A 23,872-nucleotide genomic window follows, 5' to 3' on the forward strand; every position below is an offset into this window, starting at 1 on the left:
TAACTTTTGTATATTTTAAGTATTGTCTCTTATTGTAATTATTTTCTTTTAATGAAGAAACATGGATCATTTTCATATGTTGGGTGTCTAAAAAATGAGCAAGGAAGACCTATGTCTAGCAGATAGTGCAATTACACACACAATACTTACAAATAAAAAATACTTTTTCAAATTGACAATGCTGAAAGCAAAAATAAATACAATATCAGGTTCTGCAAACTTAATCGAAGGTTTTGAAAAAGCAAATATTATTTTGCCTAGAGGAACAAAATTTACAATTGATAATGCATCGTTCTCTAGTCAATCAAAGATAAATCTTCTATGTTATAAAGATATACGTTACAATGGTTATCATATTAAGACTGATAGTAAGAATAATGTGGAATATCTACATATTATCTCTACTGTCTCAAATGAAAAACGTATATTGGAAAAATTGCCCGTTTTATCTTTTGGATTGTATTATACTTATATATGGGTAATTGAAACATATGCAACAATGAACCTGAAGTTCATGAATCCAGACATATTTACAATTTGGCATGACCGATTGGGTCATCCAAGATCTATAATGATGAGGAGAATTATTGAGAATTCAAATGGACACCCATTGAAGAACTAGAAGAATCTTCAATCTTGAATTATCATGTGATGCATGCTCTCAAAGAAAATTAATAATTAGACTATCATTAGTTAAAGTGAGAACTGAATTACCTGCATTTTTAGAACGAATTCATGGTGATATATATAGGCTTATTAACCTACCAAGTGGACCATTTAGATAATTTATGGTATTAATAGATGCATCCAGTAGATGGTCACACGTGTGCTTGTTATCAAGTCGAAATCTTATATTTGCAATATTACTTGCTCAAATAATTAAGTTAAGAGCACAATTTTTTATTCTACAATCAAGATCATTCGTCTTGATAATGCTGATGAATTTACATCCCAAGCTTTTGATAATTATTGTATGTCAATTGGGATAAGTGTTGAACATCCTGTAGCCCATGTTCATACACAAAATGGTTTAGTAAAATCATTTATGAAACATTTGCAATTAATTGCGAGACCATTACTTATGAGAGCTAAGCTTCCTTTATCTGTATGAGGACATGCTATTTTGCATGCAGCGTCATTTGTACGCATTAGACCAGTAGCTTATCATAAGTACTCGCCATTACAATTAGCTTATGGTCAAGAGCCAAATACTTCCCATCTGAGAATTTTTGGGTGTGCAGCATATGTTCTAATTGCCCCACCATAACACACTTAGATAGGTCCTCAAAGAAGGTTAGGAATATATGTTGGATATGATTCCCATCAATCATTAAATATCTTGAACCCTTGACGGGTGATGTATTTATTGCATGATTTGCTGGTTGTCATTTTAATAGGACAAAATTTTCTAACATTAAGGGGGGAATTAAGAAATTGGAAAAAGATATTACATGGAATGCATCATTATTGTCTCATTTAAATCTCTGTATAGATCAATATGAACTTGAAGTTCAGAAAATAATTCATTTGCAAAATATAGCAAATCAAATATCAGATGCATTTGTAGATGCAAAGAAAGTAACTAAGTCACATATACCAGCTGCAAATATTCCATAAAAAATTAATATCCCAACACAACAAGTTGTCACTAATGAATCTGGAACATATTAGAAGCGTGGTAGACTAGTGGGTTCCAAAGATAAAAAACCTCGAAAACGAAAAATAATTAATAATGGAAAAGACTTGGTTGAGGATGTAAATACCTATGAAGAAATCCTCAACATGACTAGTGAGGAAGGTGAAATATTTAAAAATAATAATGAGATTTCAATAAATTATGTCATAAGAGGAAAAAGATGGAATCAAATTAATGTACTTATTGACAACATTTTTTGTATATAATGTTGCTCTTGATATTATATTTGAAAATGAGGACCCTGAACCAAAATCTGTTGAAGAATGTTGACATGGAAAAGATTGACTTTAGTGGAAAGAAGCAATCACGACAAAATTAACCTCACTTTCAAAACAACAGGTTTTTGGACCAGTAATCCGAACACCAAAAGATGTCAAACCTATGGGATACAAAAGGGTATTTGTAAGAAAAAGAAATGAAAATAATGAGGTCACAAGATACAAAGCATGACTAGTTGCACAAGGTTCTTCACAAAGACATGGTATTGATTATGAGGAGACATATTCTTCAGTGATGGATGCAATTACACTAAGATATTTAATTAACTTGACTGTGTATGAAAGTCTGGATATGCATCTTATGAATGTAGTCACAACATATTTATATGGATCTCTTGATAATGATATTTATATGAGAATCCCATAATGATTTAAGGTACCTGAAATATATAAATCAAATTCCTAAGAATTGTATTCAATAAAGTTACAGAGATCGCTATATGGATTGAAAAAATCAGGACGAATGTAGTACAATCGCTTGAGTGGATATTTGTTGAAAGAAGGATATCAAAACAATCCAATGCGTCCATGTGTTTTTATAAAGAAATCACATTTATGATTGCTATTATAGCTGTATATGTTGATGACTTAAATATAATTGAGACTCTTGAAGAGCTTTAAAAGCAATAGAATATCTTAAGAAATAATTTGAGATGAAAAATCTCGGAAAACAAAATTTTGCTTTGGCTTGAAAATTGAGAATTTAGTAGATGTGATATTTGTTCATCAGTCAACTTATATAGGAAAAGTTTTTAAAAGATTTTATATGGACAAAACACATCCATTAAATATTCCAATAGAAGTCTGTTCATTGGATTTAAAGAAAGATATATTTCGACATCGAGAAGATAATGAAGAACTTCTTAGTCTGGAAGTACCATATCTTAGTGCAATTAGTGCACTTATGTATCTTGCTAATAATACAATACAAGATATTGTATTTTCAATAAATTTATTAGCTAGATATAGTTCTTCTTCTACAAAATGACATTGAGACGAAATTAAGCTGTTATCTCTGAGGAAAAATCTATATGGGTTTGTTTTATTCAAATAAATCAAATTTTGATATAGTTGCTTATGCAGATTCTCGATATTTATCCGATCCACACAAAGCTAGATCTCAAATAGGTTATCTGTTCATATGTAGAGGAACTGTTATATCATGGTGATCGGTGAAATAGACCATAACGACCACTTTCTCAAATCATGTTGAAATTTTTGCAATTTACGAGGCTAGTCGAGAATGTGTATGGCTAAGTCAATGACTCAACCCATTCGTGAAATGAGTAACTTGACTTCCAATAAAAATCTTCCGACAATATTATACGAAGACAACATAGCTTGCATAGCCCAAATTAAAGGAGAATATATTAAAGGAGATAGAACAAGGAATATTTCACTGAGGCTTTTCTACACTCAGATCTTGAAGAAAATGGTGACATCACTGTACAACAAATTTGTTTGAAGGATTATCCGACAGACTTATTTACAAAGGCATTATCAATCGCAACTTTTGAAAAATTTGTGCACAACATTGGAATGCGGCGACTCAGAGATCTTAAGTGATATTTTCGTGAGGGGGAGTAAATATATTATATTCTTTTAGGAGTATGTATTATATGAAATATGTACTCTTTTCCTTCACTAAGGTTTTTCTCATTGGGTTTTTCCTTGTAAGGTTTAACAAGACATAATTCATATATATATTTGGACATCTAAGGGGAAGTATTATAAACATTATAAAAATAGATGCCTAATACTTAATGTCCTAAAAGCGATGTGTCATTTTTCATATTGTTCACGTGTCTTGTAATAATTCATATTTGGTGTCTATGTAAGTCCACATCCTACTTGCCACTTTGCTTATAAATAGTGGCATTTGGTGGGTCTTAAAATTGTGCACATTGGTGAGAATAAAAAGAAATTTTCATATATTTCCTATTTCCATAAAATCATATTTTCTATTTCTATTATTTCTATTTCTATTAAATTATAATTTTAGTTATATTTTTATCATTTTATTATGTTTATATATATATGTTATAATTTCTTCTTATCTGTTGTGTTCCATTGTGCTCTCAATTTCATAATATTTTTAAATATATAAATATAGCAAAAAAATATTAGATATGATTTTTGTTTTTTATTATTTTAATTTTACTCTCTTTGGTGTATCAACATGTATTTAAGCATAATAATCAATATATTTTATGTTTGGTGCATCAATTAACTGATATACTATATATTTGATATATTGGTCTGGTGATATACTTTACATCTTGGTAGATTGGTCAATTTATACGATTGATACACCGAATTTACTATTCATTATGCAAAACTTAGTCAACAATTGCTCGTACATTTGTTATTATTTGTGGATTTAATTTGAATCCTTATTTATATGTTTCAAGGTATTGTTTTCTATTACATCATCTTAAAATTATAATGGTTCAATTCGTTTTATTGGTAATCATTTTGAATGTATGTTTATAAATTATTGATACACCAATGATGAATTTGAATGACTTTAAAATGAGTATTGATATATTACTGATGATGATCTACTTGAAATTAATTTTTAACGACTACTTATTTTCTAATGATATATCATGGTTAAATTTAAAATAAAATTTGCATGAGTGATGTAAACTATTGATACACCAATGCATTACTTAGTATTGCATTTTGAATGTATAATGATATATTATTGACACATTAAAGATGTACTTGAAATGCATTTTGGACTAATCTCAAAATAAAATTAGAGTACCAATGTTATATTTTATGTATATATATCATTTTGAATTATATACTTCATATTTTGTATATCAACAGTATTATTAATAATTATCTTTATCAGTAAATTTGATTTATTAGTCTATTCATATATGAAATATGAAGTATATACATTCTATCATTGATAAGCCAAATTAGATGTAACTTACATGCTATCAAAATCATATTAAAATTTCACAAATATAACAAATTCATTGATATACTTTATATTGACACAATTAATGCAATTAAGATATACCATAAAAATTAGATAACATATTTAAAAACATAATAAACATAAAGCAAAAACCTAAACCATCAAAATTGAATCAATTAAATGAAAACAACTTCATATCAAAACGAAACAAAAAAAAAAACAAGAACAACTTCCGCCATGACACAATTAAAATTGTGGTATATCATTTGCATAAATGATATATTTTATATAAAGTATATAAGCTAACTCAGAAGTAAAAAATAAATATATTAATTGACCAATATATTACAATAAAGTCCATCAGTTGATTTATATACGTCAAGTAGAGTATATTAATTGACTAATATACAAAATATAAAGTAAATTAGATATATATATCCGTTGATCCACAATTAAGGGTAAAATTGGAATAATAAAAAGAATGAAAAATCATATTTCAAAATTTTTTTAATCATATTTGCAATTTTAGAAAACGATTGCTATATTTCTAAATACCAATATATATATATATATATATATATGAAAATTATTTCAAATGGTAAAACTGTTGAAAATATTTACAAGATATAATAAAATTTTTGAACTATCAATGATAGACGCTGATAGACATTGATAGACTTCTATCGGTGTCTATTAATATCAGTGATAGACACTAATAGAAGTCTATCAATGTCTATCCTTCTATCAGTGTCTATCAACGTCTATCATTGATAGTTCTAAAAATTTGCTATATTTTGTAAATATTTTAGATTATTTTTCTATATTTTAAAACAACTCATATCTATATGTATATATATATAGATACATATGTATGTATGCATATATACATATGTATGTATGCATATATATACATATATACAAATTCTCCTAGTTAAAAGTAGTCACACGCAAGGTAATGTCATCTCTAAGCAATTTCGTTTAAACAGACCACAGGTCCACACAACGAGGCAAGATGTCAAAGGGCTGGCGAGTCGTAACACAAGGTCTCTAGAGTGCACAAAAAACTCTTGGAAAAGTAAGAATTTGGAAAAGGAGAGTGATAGTACCTAAAATACGTTATCTCATGCAGATTAACTTGAGATCACTATACTATTTGATGTATTAAATTGATTATTTTATAGGCATCGAGCAATTTGGAGGTAAAATCAAGTGTGAGGGAGAAAACAGAGCTAAAACAAATCAATTCGGAGCTCTAATAAAGTAACTAGGTCAAAAAGGCGTAAGAATATCAAAATGTCCCTAAAGGTGATAACACAAAAATTGTGTTATTTTCCTCTTCTTAATTCTAGGTCGTTACTATGTTTAATGTGTTTATTTAGTGATTTTATAGGTATTGAGCATCTTGGAGATAGAATCAGTTGTTATGAGCTATTCGGGATTAATTTGGAGCAATTAGGAGCTAATTTGAGCAACCAGGCTTCAAAAGAATGTGAAAGGACAAAAATGTCCCTGGACGGAGAATTGTGCAACGCTACAAGGAAGTAGCTGATCGATGCTAAAGAAACAGGACAATGTCGCAACGCTACATGTAGCATTTTGCGACGCTCTAAATTGGTGACGGACGAGTACGCGCGAGGTAGGGCAGCATCGCGACACTGTAGTATAAATATTTGTCTTCGAGCTTGCTGACAGTACTTTTGAGTTTCAGCAAGACAACCTCCATAGGCAGCAAGTTTGAGCGCTTTCAGCAGAAGTCTTTACTCGAGGCAGAGACTAGAACTGACTTGCAAAGTCTGAGTGATCTTGTTGCTCAGCTTGCAACTTCAGTTCGGAGGTCGGGCGTGTCGTTGCCAGATCATTCCTTTGATTTTTCAGAGACTTAGAGGCATGAGGTAGTCTACGTCGGCATGGTGGAGGAGGAGAAACCACTTCCTAGAGGTTCGTGTCCAGGTTTGACTTTGGAGTTCTTAATTTATGAACTTGCTAATAGCTCTCTTTAGTTTCAGCAGGATGTTCAAGCTCAGCTGCAAGGCATGATCGACCAAGTTGCCCAGCTGATAGAGGTCGTGTAGAGATTTAAGAGCGTGCCAGAGCAACCAATCGTTTGTACCTCGAAGTCGGAGTTCCTTGTGGAGTGCTACTAGTCTAGTGATGATGAGGATGTCACTCCATGCTTGCCAGTTTGTGAGGTTAAAGAGGATTCTGCACCTAAATTCGATGAGATCCAGGTGATAGAGTTAGAGGTCAAATGACTTCGCCCTGTTCTGACTTCTGGTATTCGTATATATTCGAGCTTTATTCCTCTAGTCCTCATAAATCTGTTGAGTTTTTTTTTTCTTTCAACTCTTTAAAGTCATTTGAGTCTTTCGATTCTTCCTTTTTACCATTTTTTTCCTAATTCCAAAAAACCAAAATTCGACTTGTCTGGTTCTCTTCAAAAGATGAGAAGCCTTATAGCCTTACCAGGCTATATTGACTCATCTAAGAAAGGACCAGAGAAATACGAGAATTTCTTTGTACCTTGACAGAGGACAGGTCACGTCGAGCAATTGGCGTTAAAAGTTTGTCCTTCCTGGAGGGAGTCAGGTGAAAATTTTACTGCTTTCTAGTTTAACTTCTTGTTTTTCTTTTGTAGGTTCTTTCCCTCTGCCCTAAAGAAGAAGAAGATCAATTTAAGACAGTCTTCTTACCACCATCAGGGGAGGTTTTCTATTCCTTTGACTCTTATTTTATTGGGCTTAGATTAGAGATACATTGAGGACAATGTATCATTTTAAGTTGGGGGTGGGGTGTGTTGTGACTGTTGAAGTCCTTGAGCATTGTGCTCAGACGATGTTTGTGTGTTTAAAATGCTTGTTTGCTCTCTTGCTTGGTTTGTTATGATGAGTAGTAGATGACACATTCTTTTTGTGATTAAGTCTGCATGAAACTATTTTTAAAGAGCATGATCATGATTTTTAGCCTGTTTTAAAAAAATTTATTACCTCTCATGCATCTTTAAGACCCTTGTCCAATGAAATTAGGTCTTGCATGCTTAGAGTTATATTATTGGGCTTATATTTTTGTTGTCATCCCAAAAAGTCTAGGAGATACATGTTAAGTGACTGAAAGCTCAACCTAGTAATGCATGCCTAAATTTTTTCTAAACTCTTATTTTGTATTGTAAAAGCCAAGTGTAGAGTAAATAAAAAGCAAGTTTGTAAAAGGCGAAACATGTTGTAAAGTAAAATCGAGTTTGTATATTATTTTTTAAGGGGATTACTCCTCTTTCTTGAGGTTATGATTAACTTGGAGTGGCTATGACACCTATAGTTTTCCTCTGAGCTAAAGTACCCCGAGGAATGAGTAAGCTTAGTTACCTTGTTAGGAGACATTGCTCTTAGTTGGATGACCTGCATAACACTCGTGTGGGCAAGCCAAAATGAAGATGACGTGTCTAGATAAGGTTTTCTTTTTTGTGTAAAGTAAAAAAAAAAATGAAAAAAATGAAAACAATAAAATAAAAGTTTGGTTTCTTTAAGTGTGTCATTACATTGTTGAGTCTAGGAAGATTGGCTCTTGAATCTTCGAGCTAGTGTAGAGGAAAAATGAATTGAGAGCCTTATAAAACCATTTCGTGTTTTGCGAGCTTAACTAGTAGGGTTTTACACTCATGCAAGAATAAGTTTAGAATCATTTTTAAATGTGCTTCATTGATTGATTGTAATCTATTTTATTTTTAATTGCAAATCTCATCCTTATAGACTGTTGAGACTAGAGTAACACCCTTTGTTATTGAGCAAGCATAATTTTTTGTGTGAATGTGTGTTTCTAGCTTGCTTGAGGATGATCAAGAATTAAGTTGGGGGTGTTTGATAGCACAAAAAATGTGTTATTTTCCTCTTCTTAATTCTAGGTCGTTACTATGTTTAATGTATGATTTTACAGGTATTGAGCATCTTGGAGGTAGAATCAGTCATTATGAATTGTTCAGGGTTAATTTGGAGCAATTAGAAGCTAATTTGAGCAACCGAACTTCAAAAGGACGTGAATGACAAAAATACCCCTGGATGAAGCATTGCAACATTGCAAGGAAGTAGCTGATCGATGCTGAAGAAACAGGGCTGCGTCACGATGTTCCGGATTGGTGCGTGCGAGGCAAGATAGTGTCACGACACTGCAACACTGTAGTATAAATATTTGTCTTCGATTTAGGGCAGAAGACATCACCCCCATTCTGGCTTCCAGTTGATTTCCCTCTCTCTTCTCTCTTCCACTTTCTTCTTTGGGTGTTTCCTTGGTAGTTATTCGTGTAGATATCGAATTGTAGCTTATCATCCTCCATGGGAAGGTAAGATTATGGTTTCTTAGTTTAGGGATTTGGAGAACTCAACGTTATTTTGGGAGATTATGATTTTATGATGTATACGAACTTGTTTATGGGTTTTAATCCGAATTTAATGTTTATGAATTGTATGATTTAATTGTTGATCGATGACCAATGATTCTATTAAGTAATTTGAATGCTAGAGAGATAACATGTAATATGTGACATTTAACTATAGGTTAATCTCAATGGAAGCAAAGGTTAGTTAGGCTTGAGATTTTTTTGCTTGAATAGTATTGCTCCTATCAACGTAGAAAGAAACCATATTGAATGTTTAATTAGAAATTGGAAGTTAAATACTCATCTTAACATCATCCCTAGAACTTAATGTAATTTGTCAATTTGTATGGAGTGGATTCGTTTTCTGTGCATTTCGATTAATTAGATAATTATGACTATTTGTTGGGATTCCAATCAATTGGGCTAAGCATAATCAAGAAGTTTAAGTCATAAGTCGGTCAAATGATCTAATTTACATTGGGTAAATCCATTCCTCTAAGCTAAGACATCTCGATTAATTGTGTTTCTATTTTTACTTTTACTTTATTTCTTTTATACACACCTGTCTCTTATACACATCTAGATGTGTATAAGAGACAGCCCCTTCCCCCCTCCCCCTCCATTTTACCTCTTTAACTAAAAATGCGCTTCAAGGAACTAATCTTCCATGCTTCCCTGAGGTTCGACCTCGGATTTGCTGCTGTCTCTTATACACATCTAGATGTGTATAAGAGACAGAGTATAAGTAGTTCATTCGATGATTTATAAATATTATTTTTGTAGCAAGGGTTTACGGGCAACGGTAAACTCTGGGTTTAGGACAGCACTGCAGCGTCATCATGGTGTTAGAAAACAGAATCGACACATTGGACTGGGGTGGCGCCGTTGCGCGGCTATAAAATGTCACCTTTGTAATTAGGTTATAATTTTTTATCCGAGTGTCTGTTTTAAGCAAATGACCACGTATATTCTTCATTTTTTCACCCTCTATCCATCTACAATATTAGTTTTAAGATTTTCTTTGGTCTTTCTTATGTAATCAAGGTAAATGAATCGAGACTTAGGTAAGTTTTTCTAGCTTAGAATTAGGATAAAATCCATTTGAATTGATTTGAAGAATTTATATTTTAATTAATTGTTTACTTGTTGGTCTTAAATGCATTAAACTTTATGCTTTGAATCTACAAATGGTTTGATCACCCATCATCTTTTCATTGTTAAGCTAGAGATTCATAATTGGTGTATGACATATAACATTGCACTAATCGTCGAGTAGCAAAAATCAAAGCATGCTTGTGTGTGGATTGATAGGTTGTTTAGGATAGCCCGTTTACAATATTGCATGTTAGAGTTGGCAATATTTGTTTAAGGTTTGTTTTGTTCTCCTTCAGCAGGTGTCTATTGGAATGTCTCAGCATGTTGCTTTTGTTAAGATGCATATTCTGCAGATTTATAGTTTCCTTATTGGGAAAATATGACTGTTTATTCTCTTCAATTGAGTTTTCTTTTTGTTGCATTCAAAATATTTTGTTAGGTTTTTTTTTTTTTTTTTTTTCTACATTCCTTTGTACATATTTAAGAGTTTTATTTGTGATTGCTAGGGTTGGTGATTTTGGAAAAGAAGATCATTGTTGTCATTGTTTTGTGAGGTCTATCAGAATTGCAGTGTGTGGCCTTTTTCGTGGAGGCTGTGTGTTTTGTATCTCGTTAGCTCTCATTTAGAAAATACTAATTGAGTTTACATATATGTTGAGAGGGATTTTCTATCTTAAGAGGAGCCTAAGTTCATAACATGGAGCAAGCTTCACTAGAAGATAGAAAGATAAACTAATTGGTGGATAGAAATCTTACACTTAGGAGGAGCCTAGGTGTCAGTCTACTAATGTACTCGTATCTAAGAGGATCCTAAGGTGAACTGAGGGGGAGTCTCGCATGTAGGGGGAGCTTAAGTGTCAATTCAAGAAGTCAAACTTTTCGTGTGTCAGTATTACTGTCTTTTCTTTATAGATAAGTACTACATTGTAATTACTTTAATTTACATTATTGGGTTTATCTTTCTTAGGCACACTGCCCCTAGATATAGGTGTATTTCACCGAACTGGATTACCAATTTTTGTGTTACATCTGAGTCTCTGATCTCTACATTTATCTGTATTGTCCTGCAAAGTGATACAACATTGTTTTTAAAATATGTGATTGTGTGCTAGATTACCTTTCTATTTTTTATTATATGATTGGTTTAATTCAAAAATGAAATCGATTGATAACTTAGGTTATCCAAGTCTAATCGACTTAGTGAAATCCCTTAGGCTTAATACAAATGGGAGATTTTTATGGACACTACCGAACCAAATTAATTGAGTATCTAGTTTAATTAAGAATTTAATCAATCAATTAGGGCGCTTGTGACTGTGATTGCGGTAAGTAGGCAAAGCACATGAAATAACAAATAAAATCTTTGGTGTTTATATGATAAATTAATCAAATGGGTGAATTTGATTTCCAAAGCTAGACTTTTTCTCAATTCAATAATTCATTTTACAATTATCACTATTTACATTCTTGCAATTTATTCACCATTGCAATCACAACTAAATCTCCCATTAATTACATTAAGAACTTTTTACATCAAGAACTTTGAATCACAATTAAAGAAAAACATGAACGCTTTTTGAGGATCGACCCGACCAACTATTACTATAGTTTTAGATTTAGTTCATAGTTTATAAATATTATTTAGTAGGACTTGAGAGGATTCAACACCCTTATTGGACTTGTTAAATTGAGAAAGAAAGAAAAAAAGTAACATAAGAAACATAGATGATATAAAATATTTTTTTTGGCAACTCATCTCCAATTAACAAACATATCTTTGTAAGAAATATTTAAGTACAACCTACATGCATTTCTAAGCACCATTGTGAATATATAGATATATACATCCATATACATCCACATATATATATATGTTTGATAAATAATAATTTGTAATTGAACACTTGAATGTGATACAAGAATGAGCGTAGATCGAGAGGCACCAATTATTTTTCTCTTTCCTATAAGTTAATTAAAAATCAACTCATCCAAAAGTAACAAATCGAATAAACACTGCCTTTAAATTTCATCAATAATTTTAAGTATAATTCATGTTAAATTCTTTTTAAGCATAAAGTTTAGTGTTCATCACTGGTGCCATTAGAGAGATGGCTTGGAGATTTCATCACTGTCAAGGATTCATCCAACGTCCAAGATCTTCTGAAAACAGTTACCCACAATCCTTACATACCCATTGGCCCACCGGATACCGAGTGGATGGATAGAACCTGTAAGATTGCGAGAGCAAAATCACATTTTCCTCTTACAAAACTTGCACAAACTCAGCCATGGCTTCCCTCTCCTGTACTAACTCCATGAATCTCACCCCAAGATCCTTTAATTCTCGCCCTCCATTCAAATTGAGTTCCCAATTTCTTGGTCTTCAATCTAACCTCCGATGGGTCTCACCCGTCGCCATTGGACCCTCCAATGGTTCTAGAGCAACGTGCTGGTTCAATTTAAGGCAAAATGCCGAAGGTGCAGGCATTTATGGTAGCCAGTCCCGAGATGACTTCAACCGAGACGATGTTGAGCAGGTTCTTTTACTAATTACTCTCTTCTTTCTTCGTTTTTTTTTTCTGGGTTTCTTGTTATTGTCTTTGGGAGCTGTGATTCTTGAAGAGCCGGTGTTTTCTGTTTCATTGCTGGTTTGGGGATGATTCTTATGATTTTGGAAGTTGAAATGGTTCTTACTCTCTTGCTGTTTTGATTTCCTTAGAAGTACTGTGGATTTTTAATGGCTCCTTAGTAGTGAAGCTAGATGAAGGGATTTAAATTACGAGATTTTTGTACAGAAGACCCTCTTCCAACTCCGATAATGTGGAATGACTTACTCCTAAAAATCTAATAAAACTAATCTTTTGCTTATGTATACTTAACTACTTGGAACTCAAAATCGTGTTTAGGACGTCTCACCCATCGTGAAATGGTTGTAGTCCTAGCTCAATGTTATGTCAATTGTGATTTTATATCGTATTCATATCGTGATGTTTATGGGTGAGACATCCCTAATGCAATATTGAGTTCTAGACGGTTAAGTACTACGTGACGTAAGTAAAATGTTAGTTTTTATTGATTTTTTAAGAGTAAGACATTCCACATTAACACGGCTGGGAGAACATCATCCATATAAAAATCCATTTATATTGGTCAATCGTAAGAAAAGTCTCTGTGATATGAGATTGTGAGGAAGGGGGACCTTAAAGTTTATAACCAACCTCATAACTTGTGAATTTGTGTAACAAGCTCTCCTTTCACATAATGAAACTAAAACAAGGTGTCCCATTGCCATTATGAAAAGGGCGTAGAACTTCCTACTTCCCTCAAACAAAACTTGCAAACATTACTGATTTGCTCTAGCCTGTAGGTAAGGGAAGAATCAAAAGTGTCTTCATTGTGCTTCTTTTGCTTTGAAAATGTGCTGAATCACCTTTCTATGGTTTAAAAACTCGACCAAATCGCATTTTCCTTACAAGCTCTCAACCCTTTTTTAAGCACTCACAAAATCAACCCAAACAGACTCTAGTTCTTAGTATGTAACAAGAAGTGAGAAATTCATCCGATGAACTATGAAAATGTGCAAACATAATGGCTTGATTTGACTCGAATTGCAGTAGTCATGACTTTTGAGTTAAGATGACTCCAATTGTATTGAGCTTTCCAAATAGGTGTATCATGATGAACAATAATAGTAACCATCATGTGTTGGCCTAGTGGTAAATAAAAGACATTGAGTTTGATAAAGGATTAAGAGGGAATAAGTTCAATTCATAGTGGGCTACTACCTAAGATTTAATATCTTATGAGTTTCCTTGACACCCAAATGTTGTAGGATTAAGCGGGTTATCCTGTGATATTAGTCAAGATATATATAAACTGGCCTGAATGTTCACAAATATCAAAAAAAGAAAAAAAAAATGATGAACGATATTCTAACATGTTGCTATCTCAAATTAGATACCAAAGAAGTCCACTTTTGATGTTCTTAATCCAATCATTCATTATATGTAAACTCAACTAGTTTATGATAGCATGTCTGATATAATTAGTTTGTGTATCATGGTATTGAAGTTACAACTTGTCACATATTCTATACAATAGAATCTTATCCTAAGTATTCATACTAAAAGTGAGATTATGTCGATACTTCTCGAGTCAACTGTGGATACCAAAAACTCAGAACCATGACATTGACAACATTCATAGAAACAAGTTTCAAAGGAAAAAGGAGGACTGAGAAGTGAACATTTTGTTTGTGCAGTATTTTAACTACATGGGAATGCTGGCTGTAGAGGGCACATATGACAAAATGGAAGCTCTTTTGAGCCAAGACATTCATCCAGTGGACATTTTGCTGATGCTGGCTGCCTCAGAAGGGGACAAACCAAAACTTGAGGAGCTATTGAGAGCTGGAGCTAATTATGATGTGAAAGATGTAGATGGTCGAACTGCCATTGATAGGGCACCTAATGAAGAAATTAAGGATTTTATTCTTAATTTGTCTGTTAAAAATGCATGATTTGGTTGGGAGTGGCTCTGTTTTGATAGGTTAGAAAGAGGTTTAAGATTTGTATTTTCACTGCCTTCTGATGTTAATCATATTGTATTAAGATCGAACACCTGTTTCCATTAATTAAGGAATGGCTTGGAGATGTAAAATCTTGTTTATAGATGTTTTAGTGTTTTGAGACTTGCATTATTTTTTAAATTTTGTTTTTAATATCTTAAAAGTGATGGAAATTGAATGGTTGAGGCCTTGTTTTTCTAAACATCTCATTTTTCTTTAAAATTAAGTCTATTTTCTCTCAATTTCTTACCACGATTTACATCTTTGTTAAGTATATGAGTTGAATTCTTTGCCAAATTTCAAAAACACATAGAAACTTTTAGAAACTATTTTTTGTAGTTTTCAAATTTGATTTAGTTGTTGAAAATATTACAAAAAAAAAAGAAGAAAATCAAGAAATTTAGAAATGGAAAAAGTGTTTATAGACTTCATTTTAAAAAACAAAAAATCGAATAGTTACCAAATTGGGCCTAAGGGATCATTTGATATGATTTGGTTTTTAGTTTTATGTTTTTGAAATTTATGTTTGTTTCCTTTTAATTATCAATTATGGTTTTTACCTTTGTTACAAACACACTTGAATTCGTAATCAAATTATATTTTTAAAATTTTAAAAACTTAATTTGATTTGTTAAAACATCAGTAGAAAATAAATACAATTCTATATAGAATTTAATGTTTATGAGCTTAATTTAAAAAAAATACAAACAAAAGAAAAAAAACAAATTATTTTTAAATGAGGGTGAATTTTTTTCTTCGAACAATTAGGATTTTGTTGAACTTTTTAACTTGTGAGATTTGGAGATTTGAACGAAGAATTTTTCATGAATAAAAACATCCAAATATGATCGAGAATGTTAATGAAATCATAGATAAGTTTAGAAAACAAGAACATTATCAATTAGGAACAAGTATCAATTAGACAGAATTGGTTTTCTAACCAAACTACCACCGAACCGACTATGATCGATTTAGTAAATATTCAAACCGACCTCAACCTTCGAGAAGGTCGGTCAGTTTAGTTGGTTTTATTCTTTATTTTTTTTTTTTTAAATTTTCCTGATTTGAAAATTTTCCAAACTATCAATCAATCCCTCTCCTTTTCTGACTCACCAAGGACTATTCAATTTTTTTGGTCTATCATGTTCACCCCTATTATCAATTAAATTTTAAACCATTTAACCGCACTATATAATTTACACAATAAAAATGATAATGTGAAAATTAATTTTTCCAAATAAGGCTGTCCAGTAATTTTCTCCAGTTTTCGTTTTCTTAGAGAATGCTAATAAGATCATAGACAAGTTTAAGAAACCAGAACATTATCTATTAGGCCTGTTCCGAGTAGTTAAAACCATTCAATAGGTTGCTACATAATTTGTAAGATAAAAGATGATAATGCAATAGACAAGTTTAGTAAACGATAACGGTATCAATTAAGCCAAACTAAGCCTAAATCAAGCAACAAAATTGGTTTGAACTCGAAAGTTCAAACTTGTTTTCATCTATCTATCTATAACCATACAATATTTTACAGCATTGCTCTAAAAAATTTATTAATAAACACTATTGAATGCTTTTTCATAAACAATGGCATAGTGCATTTTTAAAGAATATAACTGCTTGCAAAAATTCGTTCTACTGATTAAAATAGACTGCTTTTGGCTTTCCCACCAGTAAGCAGAGTGAAAAATGGATCCTCCTTTTCTACAATATCAGCTTTAGTTTCATTGAATTGAAACCCAACTGCACTAGATATAATCGGTTTGGGATGTTTTACTGAAACAAATGCTGGCCTCTTCCAGTTCAGTTTTTTTGTACCAACCATGGAAGGGCTTGAATTTACAAGAGAACTATCTTCTTGGGGCAAGAATGTCTTGCTCGAGGTCTCCACGGGACCGATCGAACCATCTTCGACAGGAATATCATTAACTCTTCCACGAGGGCTTCCCAGCAAATCGTGCTTACTCATTTTCATTAGATCAAGACCTTTCTCATTACTTTGATCTGCATCTGCCTGCTCAGATTCATCATCTACACCCAAAATGAGGTAATACGAGGAAACTAGAGTTTATTTTTCTTTTCAAGATAAGATGAAACTAAAGATCAAGACAGAACAAAGAATTAGAATATACAAAAATGGAGGTTATTAGATGTTCCTACTGTCCGACTGTTCACTTAGTAAACTCTACAGAAGTATAATTTATTACTGCAGCAATGCAATTGACAAAGAGAATATTTGATCCTTTTATTGAAAGATGAGGCCAAAGGAAGGAAAAAAGGATAAAAACAAATATTCAGCACCCCCTCCTCCAATGCACAGGAAAAAGAAAACACACACATATGATATATCTATTAAAGTGAATATATGCCATAATGAGTTTAGTTCAATGATAATTGGCATGACCTTTCTCTCTAGAGGTTGAAGATTTGATTCCCATCCCCGCAATTATTGTACTAAAAAAATGATGAATGTGTAAGGGGAGCCATGAGTATAAATACCATGAAAACCTTACCTTCAAGAAAAGATTTAAGTTTCTGATACCGCACAGCTGATGCAGCCAAAGAAACATTTGGCCCGACATGTTCTTCCTGATTCTTAGTTGCAACTTCTTGTTCTTTCTCTTGCAAAATAAATTTGTCTTTTTCCCAAACACACTCTAAGAGGACAAATTCATCATTTGTTGGGTAAAACTCTCTAAAGACCTGTAAAAAGATTGTAAAAGAATTTAAAAACTTCCATTTTGCGAAGATTGGAAAGGCAGCTGATATGAGAACCGTAGTGAAATAGCTTAAGAACCCCTTGGTTACGTAGATGCAAACCTTTGCAATTTGGAAAAAGAATGGAAGAGTGGAGCACATATACCTGAATTCCTTCCTGGTTTATTGTAACTACTTGCTTCTTTTTGGAGATAGACGAAACTGTGTTGAATACTGAAACAACATCGAGCAATATCTATACAACAGAAAAAAGAAACAAATGGACCACTGGTCAATGGGAATGCAAATTCATCATAAACATAGACTAACCGAACTTTGAAAATGGTTATGTTTCTACAGTCTCCATTGCAGAATAATGATAATGTGTTGTCAAGTTGTTATGCAATCCTTGGAAAAAAATTTGCAAGCATAGGCAGCTGTTAATTTACCAACCAAGAAAGATTACGGAAATGTTAAATGATTCCTATTTTTCTTAAATATTTAATAATAAAAATGGAACTTACTTGTTGAACTAATACCCGAATACGTGCCAGTAATGCCAAAATTACAAAGCAAAACCCTGTGAAAAATGTTCGAGCAAGCAAGATAGATATCTCACTATCAAATAGTCAAGGATGACATTTTGCATAATGAATATTTCTTTCTCCAAATTAGTTTCCATGCTCTGACAAATAAATTAACTCCAGGTAAGAAGAAATCATTTCAAGATAATTATCACCAATGCAAAAAAGTACTAAACATTGAACAATTGTGCATACAACAAAACATTGTTGTTATATACAACCATCTAAAATGTGTCAGACAAGATTTTAACAGCACCCAATTCAAGGCAATGGTGAAAATATTTTAGATGCAGAGATAGAAAACAACGCACATATTTTACATAGTTACCTTCTGAATGGGATTTGTTGTCTCACTATTAAACTTCTCACTCATATGCAGTCAATGACAAAAAGTTTGACCATGATGAATCTCAAGAATGTGCATAACACAACCAGGATATAGAAAACAAAAGTAGGTGGGTACAAGAATCCAAAAGGTCAAAATATATCAATATCGTCAAAAGCATTTTCACATACAAATATCTAACAGTGAAAGATGCTGGGGTGAGTCTCTGTACATTATTGATATAAAGTAAGATAGCTAACAGCTTCGCGTTTTATATTTAAGGATAGCATGAAGTTTGCATATCATATATTCCTTCTTTCTTTTTTTCTTTTTTTATAAAAACAGTAGCTTTCATTGAAAAAGAAAAAAAAGAAAGAATACACGGACAAACAAAAAACCAGCCCACAAAAAGGAAACTCCCTCTACAAGAAGGGATTCCAACTATACAAAATCATGTCTATAGGATAATTACAAAAGATCTTTGAGATCGAAGCCCAATGAGACACATGAAAATGAACCAAAGACAAAATCTCCCTAGCATCCCTCTCAAACCCCCTAAAACACCCTTCTAAAAAGATCTTCATATATTCCTGTCAGGTAGCTAAATGAACAAGTTAACCAAGTAAAGTAAGCCAGCTTTCATCAGTATAATGCAGGGCTTGCTTTCCATTTCCACTGTTGGACCAACAGTAATACTAATTGAATAGCTATTCAAGAACTCCACACCTTACACCACTTTAAAGATCCTCATGAAAACTATAATGAATTTGAGCAAACAGAAAGCAGCAAACTACACCACCAACATATCTTTAATACATTAGACCAATAGATAAAAAGGATACGTTGCTGCCTTAAAAATTGGCTCCACCATCTGCAAAAGGTTTGGAAAAACATCCCCTCAATATAATGTACAAAAGGGCAATTTATGATATAAAGTGAAAGTGATTTTCTAATTTTTGTAACTGTAGAATCGTTGCCCCTTGAAGTCAATAACAAGAATAACCCTTGATTGACCTCTCATGCAAAGTAAGGCCAACTACTAGAAAATATGAGTGAAAAAAATTGAACATCTAGCTTACATCAAGCAAGATAGTTTTAGTTAAATAATACCGTATCGTAGCTTTTTTTTCGTATAGGAATATATCATAATCTTTTTTAATCATAAGAATAAACAAATAGAAAGAGAATGAACATTTTATATAAATACTCCCAATTAGTGATACAAAGATGACAAATTCAAGAGAAAAATCACCTGTGACAGGAGGCGTGCAGCCCCCAGAAGCCGTTCCATGAAATTATATTTCCCAACTTCAGATTTCCTCCGTTTCAAACTGTAACAAAATAGAAGGTCAAAACAGAAGATCAAAGGAAAATGAATACATACATTTTTAGTCTAGTCATCTCTTTTTACACGAAAAAAATCATAAGGAGAAGGAACTCAAAATCAAATAACTTTATTCTTTCTTTTTTTTTTTTTAATGGAAAAATCAAATACCTTTCTAAAAAATGAATCTTTTGCTTAGGTTTCTTTCCATCGATAACTTGAAAGCAGGAACTTACCAACTCCTCCAACTTGGCAGCCTGTAAAAGTCTTAAATCTCTCCTTACCTAACATTTTATTGACGCAAGACAAAGTTACAAAGTATGGCAAAAGTCTCAAATTCTTCATCTAAATTTGATGAATTATTTCACCAACTACACTACGTATTTCCCATGAGATATTGTTTGTGAATCATAAATGTCCCCTTTCCTTTCAACTGGTGTAATCAATATTAAAATGTTTTCCACTTCTTGCTTACACGAACATATATTTACACAGATTAACATATACATATAAGAGCATAAGCAATATACTCCTACAAGAAAAAATTCCATGTATTTCTTTTCTTGCAGTTTAGTTTTCTTTCCTCACCAACCAAACAATAAACTAGAGCATTAAAAAAAAGAAAAGAAAAAAAAGAAAAAAAGTAAGTAATAAATAAATAAATAAATAAAACTCCATTAGAAAGGGGAAAAAGATGAACACCTGCAAAAGATATCGAAAATAGGAACTGCGACGGTGCTGGTTCTTGTTCTTATAAATCATTTTTTGTAGAATGCCACTTTCTAAATAGAGCTGGTCAAGCATGGATACTAACTTCTCCTGAACGTTAGCAGCTTCAGTAGAATCCATGGAATCTCCCGGATATTGAAATTACAACCTAAACCTAGGAATTAAAAACATGAAGTCCAATTGGAAAACATCACCAGAAATCTAACATCAATTAAAGCAGAAGAATTATTTGAACAATGATGAAGTCAAGGAAGGTGCATATTTTTAACGACCTAACTTCCTAAGACCTCTAACTGGGGTCATTATTACATGCATAGAAGTTCAAATCCAAAATCAACTAAAAATGACGATTTTAATTAGAAAATCATGAGCAAAACCAAAAACATCATCACATAAATGAGGACCCACATGAAACATCACGTAAACCCTGGTGACGCCAAGCATAGAACTAATCATAACTAACATTCATAATTTCATAACAGATCACATAAAAGTCATATCACATCAACGTAAATCTCACATTATCGTTCTAGTTGGCAAAAACCCTAAGGCGTTCTAGTTATAGTGTCACTTGGTTCAATTGATAAAATAATCTCCTTTTGACTCATAGAAACCTTGATCCAAACCCTAAAACACAAACAAAAGTTAACTTAAAACTTTAGGGCCTAAACTCATACCATAACTTCACCTTAAAAAAACCCTTAAACAACTTACCCAAATTGTTATTTGATTCAAAATTTCCTTCAAAACTCCAACAATGATTCAAACATAATATTATCGCCGAATTAAGAGTTAGAACCCAAATCACAGCAACCATGTTACATATAAAGGAAGCAGTGCATCGACACTTACCGTAAACTCGCTGGTAGTCCTTGATACGTGCCGGCCTTCGTGCCAAAAATCCTTCGAAATCAAGATTCTATGACCAGAACGAAGTGGGTAAATGAATGTCAGGCCAACAAGATTGTGGGTAATGATACCAACCAAAAAACTCAACCACTATAAACAACCAAGGCACTAACGCTGGACAAGTAAGCCCCAAAATCCACTGCCTTCTTTTCACGATCACTACACAGCGGCGGCGGCGCTGATCGGAGAGTTGTGTGGAATCCAAACCACAAATAAGAGAGAGAAAAGTAGAAAGAAGAGATCGAGTTAAAGAGAGAGAGATTCTACCCGCGGCGGACGACAGCGCAAACGTCTGGGCGGCAGCTCCCGGCGGTTACGGATGGCGAAACAGCGGCGACAGCGTCGACTGAGGTAAGCGGTGGCTGGTGGTGCTGTGTGGTGGAAGACAACGAGCGTAAGGGAAAGAATGCTGACGGCGACGGACTGGTCGGCCGGCGTGGGAGTGTGGAAGATGAGGTTTTTTCCTTGGCTTTCTCGTGCGTGCGATGGGCATATGTGAGAGAGGGGATTTTATTCGCACGAATGGCCCTATTTAAGGGCCAAATTTAAAAAGGTCATTTTTTAGAAAACTAATCGTAAACAAGAAAATATCAAAGTTTTAATTTAAAGTTTTAAAATAGTATTTAATTTTTTTAAAAAAAAATTAAAATGTAAATACATGATATAGCTTATACAAATGTTTTCTTTTCTGCTTCCTCAAAAAAAAAAAAAAAAAAAAAAAAAATCTTTGTAATAAGCGAAACAAAGACGGACTCATAGGTTAAATTATTTACATATAACCATAACTATCCTAAATTTCATATCCAATATAATAAAATTTGATGCCACAAGAAAAATAAGATAATATATATACACACATATATTTGTCCCACTAGGCTATTTTTTTTAACTCCTTCGAGATGAATCAAGCTTTTACACTTGTTCTTATGATACAAGTGACCGAATAAGGTTATGTAACAGTAGCGAGAATCAAGCAATAGTAGTTCTCCAAGGACTCGAAAAGGATTGAGTGGTGAGATTTTTTAGAATTTCCCTAAGGGAATGAGGCTTGATGGTTTTAAGAAGTGTTTGCCTCCAAATCAGTATTGAATCCTTCCTTACAAACTAAGATGAAAATAAGAGAGCTTTGATTTGGTCAAAGATTATGCAAATCTCGAGATTTCTACACAAGTTTTTCGTAAGGTCAAGTTACGACCACAACTTGGAAGCAATTTCTACACTTTCCAGCTTCACTACATTTTTCCATATAATAGAATTGCGGTTATGATTGGCTCAACTTTGATAGTTTTCTACAAACAATACAAAAACATAAAGACTAACTCAAAGTTTGACTTATTTTACATTCATTTTGCTTTACTTCACTAATCAAGGCTAAGAGTCTAAGACACACATGCTTGTCTTATTTTTACATAAAATCACTCATAGTCTTATAGAATATAACATTAAACGGCATACGCTTTTCGCCCAATAACTTAAGCTTTTAAGGCTAAATGATTCCCCTAAGGGAGAATTATCAAATAGCAAGAGGTAGAGCAAGTATCAAATAGAGAATGAGAAGTCACGAGTAGCGGGTGGTAAGAGCGAATAGTGAGATTTGATAGAATCACAAAGTTTCAAAATCATAATATGTTCGTTTGCTTAGTTTTTTTTTCTCTCTTTGTGTTATGAGTTTAATTCTTGTTTTTTTTTACATGCATGACTAGATGGCTCGAGTTCAAAATATTTTATCAATGATCACTTTTCTAGTCAAACTACGAGCCCATCATCACACAACGAGATTGCAAACAAGATTGTGAAAGAGCAACTAACATATTAGATTCAAAATTGAAAGTTCTTAGACATTCTTAAATGAATTATTTAACACTAAATTAAAATTTTAAACATATTTGATACAAATTTGAAAACTCAGGAATTAAAGTTGAATAAATTTCATATAAGTATAATTTTAAATGCATTGATATATAATATATTGGCTAAATAATAAGAAATATCCTAAACTTTGTATTTTATTTTTTTAAAAAAAAATCAAAAGTTTTAATAATACACTTAAACTTTCAAAGAAAAAGTTTTTTAAAAAATATAATTGCCGTTAATTTTAAATGGAAACCATTAATAATTTGAATTAAAAAATATCCTGAACTTTCAAATTTGTGTGTTATGAAAGTTTTTTTTACCGGTGAATGAATTAACATAAATTCTACAAAGCATAAAAAAAACTGATAACTGAAAGTTTAAGGTCGAAATTGATATAAACCTGACAAGTTTATAGATTAAAATTGATTTTTTTTTTCGTTTTTGACATTCTAAGGACATGACCAAGAATATATTTATCGTTAGTAATCCAAATTTTTTATCGGTTAAAAACGT

The 23,872-nt window shown here is 32.4% G+C and overlaps 2 protein-coding genes across 7 annotated transcripts; one reads left to right on the forward strand and one right to left on the reverse strand.

The window, feature by feature from the left end:
• The first annotated feature begins 12,586 nt into the window (after positions 1-12,586).
• Positions 12,587-15,039, forward strand: LOC120090010 (protein LHCP TRANSLOCATION DEFECT). Its single transcript, XM_039047485.1, has 2 exons — positions 12,587-12,904; positions 14,629-15,039. Exons 1-2 carry the CDS (start codon positions 12,656-12,658, stop codon positions 14,884-14,886), a joined length of 507 nt encoding a protein of 168 aa, XP_038903413.1. The 5' UTR covers positions 12,587-12,655; the 3' UTR covers positions 14,887-15,039.
• Positions 15,040-16,463: 1,424 nt separating this feature from the next.
• On the reverse strand, positions 16,464-22,013 carry LOC120091509. Of its 6 annotated transcripts, none has more exons than XM_039049580.1 (11): positions 21,773-22,013; positions 21,619-21,683; positions 21,449-21,515; positions 20,570-20,744; positions 20,039-20,151; positions 19,796-19,874; positions 19,386-19,414; positions 18,159-18,252; positions 17,801-17,890; positions 17,451-17,640; positions 16,464-16,968 (listed from the first exon to the last, which is right to left on the reverse strand). In XM_039049580.1, exons 4-11 carry the CDS (start codon positions 20,714-20,716, stop codon positions 16,580-16,582), a joined length of 1,131 nt encoding a protein of 376 aa, XP_038905508.1. In that variant the 5' UTR covers positions 20,717-20,744; positions 21,449-21,515; positions 21,619-21,683; positions 21,773-22,013; the 3' UTR covers positions 16,464-16,579. The 6 variants fall into 6 exon arrangements, with proteins under 6 accessions (XP_038905508.1, XP_038905505.1, XP_038905509.1 ...); XM_039049577.1 differs by having other exon boundaries at positions 20,570-20,750; XM_039049581.1 differs by having other exon boundaries at positions 21,607-21,683.
• Positions 22,014-23,872: the final 1,859 nt, after the last annotated feature.

The sequence above is a fragment of the Benincasa hispida genome, chromosome 11 (assembly GCF_009727055.1).
Source record: "Benincasa hispida cultivar B227 chromosome 11, ASM972705v1, whole genome shotgun sequence".
NCBI lineage: Eukaryota > Viridiplantae > Streptophyta > Magnoliopsida > Cucurbitales > Cucurbitaceae > Benincasa > Benincasa hispida.

Bases quoted from the DNA above. Each gene is read 5' to 3' on its own strand.
- LOC120091509 (XM_039049583.1), bottom strand. From the start codon at position 20,716: ATGGATTCTACTGAAGCTGCTAACGTTCAGGAGAAGTTAGTATCCATG. The intron at 17,641-17,800 runs GTATATGTGCTC...ATCTTTTTACAG, and splicing joins TAAACCAGGAAGGAATTCAG to GTCTTTAGAGAGTTTTACCC. The intron at 16,969-17,450 runs GTAAGGTTTTCA...TTTTGGGTGTAG, and splicing joins ACTTAAATCTTTTCTTGAAG to ATGATGAATCTGAGCAGGCA.
- LOC120090010 (XM_039047485.1), top strand. From the start codon at position 12,656: ATGGCTTCCCTCTCCTGTACTAACTCCATGAATCTCACCCCAAGATCC. The intron at 12,905-14,628 runs GTTCTTTTACTA...TTGTTTGTGCAG, and splicing joins ACCGAGACGATGTTGAGCAG to TATTTTAACTACATGGGAAT.